This window comes from Myotis lucifugus, unplaced genomic scaffold (assembly GCF_000147115.1).
Source record: "Myotis lucifugus unplaced genomic scaffold, Myoluc2.0 scaffold_956, whole genome shotgun sequence".
Classification (NCBI taxonomy): domain Eukaryota; kingdom Metazoa; phylum Chordata; class Mammalia; order Chiroptera; family Vespertilionidae; genus Myotis; species Myotis lucifugus.
Genome location: NW_005872004.1, coordinates 5226 through 8695, shown reverse-complemented (window position 1 = coordinate 8695; position 3470 = coordinate 5226). Strand labels below are relative to the sequence as shown.

The following is a 3470-nucleotide window of genomic DNA, read 5'->3' as shown; positions in this document are numbered from 1 at the left end:
TCAACAGTACAACGATTGAACTTTCTTTTGAGAGCCAAATTTTTTAAACTTAAACTATATAGGTAGGTAGGTACATTGTGATTAACTTTTTTTTTTTTTTTTTTTAAATATATTTTATTGATTTTTTACAGAGAGGAAGGGAGAGAGATAGAGAGTTAGAAACATCGATGAGAGAGAAACATCGATCAGCTGCCTCCTGCACACCTCCTACTGGGGATGTGCCCACAACCCAGGTACATGCCCTTGACCGGAATCGAACCTGGGACCCTTCAGTCCGCAGCCCGACGCTCTATCCACTGAGCCAAACCGGTTTCGGCCATTGTGATTAACTTAATTAGGGTACTCCTAAGGCTTAGGAAGAGCCACACTCAAGGGGCCAAAGAGCCGCATGTGGCTCTCGAGCCGCAGTTTGCCGACCACAGACCTAGAGCATGACCTGTCACCAGAGCAGAGGGAAAGAGGGATGACAAAGCCCTCGCTGGCCCTTAAAGCTTCTGCCCAAAGGATTTAATTGGCCAAAGCAAGTGTCCTGGTCAACTCTAGTCACAAGTGGGCAGGGAAGTGACCTCCCAGGAGGAAGAGGTGGCAGTTTGTATACCTTTGTAATGACTAACTCATAGCCAAAAATGTGGACGATCATTAAAATGGGAGGCTGGTTCCTTGAAAGACCAATGAAATAAGACAGAGCTTTGGTGAGTCTGAGCCACAAGAAAGGGGAGGAGACAGTGTGCAAGGCGATGCAGAAGGCTCAGGTCACAGGCGATTCGTGAAGATATAAAAGAATGCTGTGCATAATTTTATCATATGTGCAGAACAGTTTCTCTAAGCTTTCTTTTATGATCTCAAAACATCTTTCAGGCGTGGTCTCCTCAGTCCCCAGGGCTTGATTTCTGTCCCTCTGACCCCGTTGTCCCCGTTAAGCACAGAGGGCTGTGTGCTTGTCCAGCTCGGGCAGGGGCTGCGGCAGCTGGTGCTCCGCGCGGTTCAGGCCGCCTCCCAGCTCACTAACTCGCCAGGGGGCGAGCCCGAGCGCGGGCGCACTGCTCCTCTGCAGTGCAGAGGTCCTCATGGCTCCTTGTGCGGAGAATGAGGGGATGGAGGTCATTTGCTCATTTGCCTCTATCACGATGTGATTGTATTTTTGTGTAGTTATGATGAAAACTGTCATCTCTTGCAGGCCCACCAGGAGAACATTCTGGGTAACACCATGCAGAGTGTGATTGCATTGCTCCACAACCTGGTTGCCTGCAAGGATTCGAACATGCAGCTGCTGTATGAACACGGTAAGCGCTTCTTAGAATTCGCTTAGATTCTGTTGAGTTTCGCCTGTTTGTAAGTTTTCTCATCTTATATACTAGGGAGTCACGATGTACTATTTAAAGTTGATCAGTCAGCCCAGTTGGTGTTGCTCAGTGGTTGAACGTCCACCGGTGAACCAAGAGGCCACCAGTTCAATTCCTGGTCAGGGAACATGCCCGGGTTGCGGGCTCGATCCCTAGTGGGGGGCGTGCAGGAGGCGGCCGATTGGTGTTTTTCTCTCTATCCCTCTCCCTCCCTCCCTCTCTAAAATCAATAAAAGCATAATTAAAAAAAAATAAAGTTGATCAATGAAAATAGATGTTCAGGGTCCTATAAATAATATTACCAGCCAAAAGGGAAAGTGTGGTAAGATTGTGATAGCTTCTCTACACTAACTTATTTTCTACACGGCACACTATAAGTAGCATTGCTTAAAGATAATAATAAAAACAACAACAACAAAAAAACAAATGCAAGTGTAAGCAAGGCATTTAGACGTATTGCTGTCAGTCAAAATAAAAATGTATATGTCCAAAGCACCTCATAACATGAGACCGAATGGGTCGAGGCTGAGTTTACTTTGCATCTTACACATATCTTTAATTTTACAATTGAAAACAATTTTTAAGACTTTATATTTTAAGGAAAATTTTAAATTTAAAACAAAACTGAGGGGGAGGTACAGAGATTTCCCACATAATCCCTACCTGTTCCCAGAAGGAGGATGTGTTGGTATTGCCTCAATCTTTTTTCTGGTCAAGGAAGGACTCATCTATTTTAATTTTATCTTTGAAAGCAAGAATAAATAATTACTTTTGGCTTCTATGGAAATAATCAAATGATTTTTCCTTGGATCTGTTTATGTAATGAGTTGTATTTAATAGATTTTGTTGTGTTAAACCATCCGAGCACTTGAGTCAGTAACCACACTTGACCGTGATATATTATTCTTTAATTGTGCTACTTAAGTTCTTTGCTAATTTTGTTTTCAGGATTTTTCCATTGTCATGCATAAGTGTGATTGGCCTGTGGTTTTGTTTCTTGTTTGTTTTTAATAGAATACATTCTTTGCTATATTTTGGTGTTAACACTAAGTTGCATCTATAATAATAAAAGTGTATTATGATAAATAGAATGGACAGCTGAACGATCTACCGGACATCCTTCTAGACAAAGCCGTGGCGGTGGGGGCCGAGGCAGAGGTGGTTAGGGGCAATCAGGCAGGCAGGCGAGCAGTTAGGAGCCAGCAGTCCGGATTGCGAGAGGGTGCAGGCCGGTCTGAGGCCCCTCCTCCCCTGCATGAATTTTGTGCACTGGGCCTCTAGTATTTACAATATAAGGAAGTTTTTCCTCTTTCTGTGGTTCTGGAACAATTCAAGAATCAATGAAATTATCTATTCCTTAAAAGTTTAGTGGAATTCCCTGTGGCTTCTGCTGTTTCTAGGAGGTATATTAGTAGTGGTAGCTCTTTAACACCTTTCTCTAGTTCTACAAAGGTAATTAATCTTTTTACATCTTTCCATCTCTTATAGAATCGGTTTTAGGAAATTGAGTTTTCCTAGAAAGCTTTCATTTCATACACACTTTCAAATCTATTGCCATAGATTTGGACAAAATAGGTGTTCACAGTTGTTCTATTTTCTTGGCTTCAGAAATTATCTCCCTATTACCGTTTTTTATATTATGTATTTGCGGTTTTGAGTTTTTAGTGAGTATTTAAGATAATGGCTGTTTAATTTTATTAGACTGGTTTGGAATTTAGTTGTTAGTCCTACTTTAAAAAAAAGTCAATTTCTACTTTTATCTCTTAATTCATTCCTTGTGCTTTTGAGTTTTTTTTACATTCTTTTCTAAGTTCTTGAGTATCTCTAAGTAGTTTATCTCTATACCAATTCATTCTACTTATATATATATATATATATATTTATGTATATAGAAAAGCAATATGTGAGGAAAACTGTGTCAAAGTAAGTCTCAGAGAGCACCTGCCTTGGGTGAAAGATGCAGTTCTAACTGATGAGGCGGGGACAGTGTCATCGGCAGCACTTTCTCTTCGTTAGGGGGACATGCGGTCCTGGTGCCTGGCTCGGAGAGGACTGGTAGGAACAGACACAAGGACCTCGGTGTCGCCTGCCACTCAGTAGGGCGGCCACGAGGACACAGACTCTGAT

The 3470-nt window shown here is 42.0% G+C and overlaps 1 protein-coding gene across 1 annotated transcript in view; it reads left to right on the top strand.

Moving 5' to 3' along the window:
* LOC102416951 (serine/threonine-protein kinase ULK4-like) overlaps positions 1–1283 on the top strand; it is a gene marked incomplete at its 3' end in the record, with an annotated part of 130217 nt that extends 128934 nt beyond the window's left edge. Inside the window, exon 31 of the mRNA XM_023747732.1 lies at positions 1178–1283. Within this exon, the coding sequence (XP_023603500.1) occupies positions 1178–1283 (106 nt within the window). The remainder of the gene's footprint in view (positions 1–1177) is intronic.
* Positions 1284–3470: the final 2187 nt, after the last annotated feature.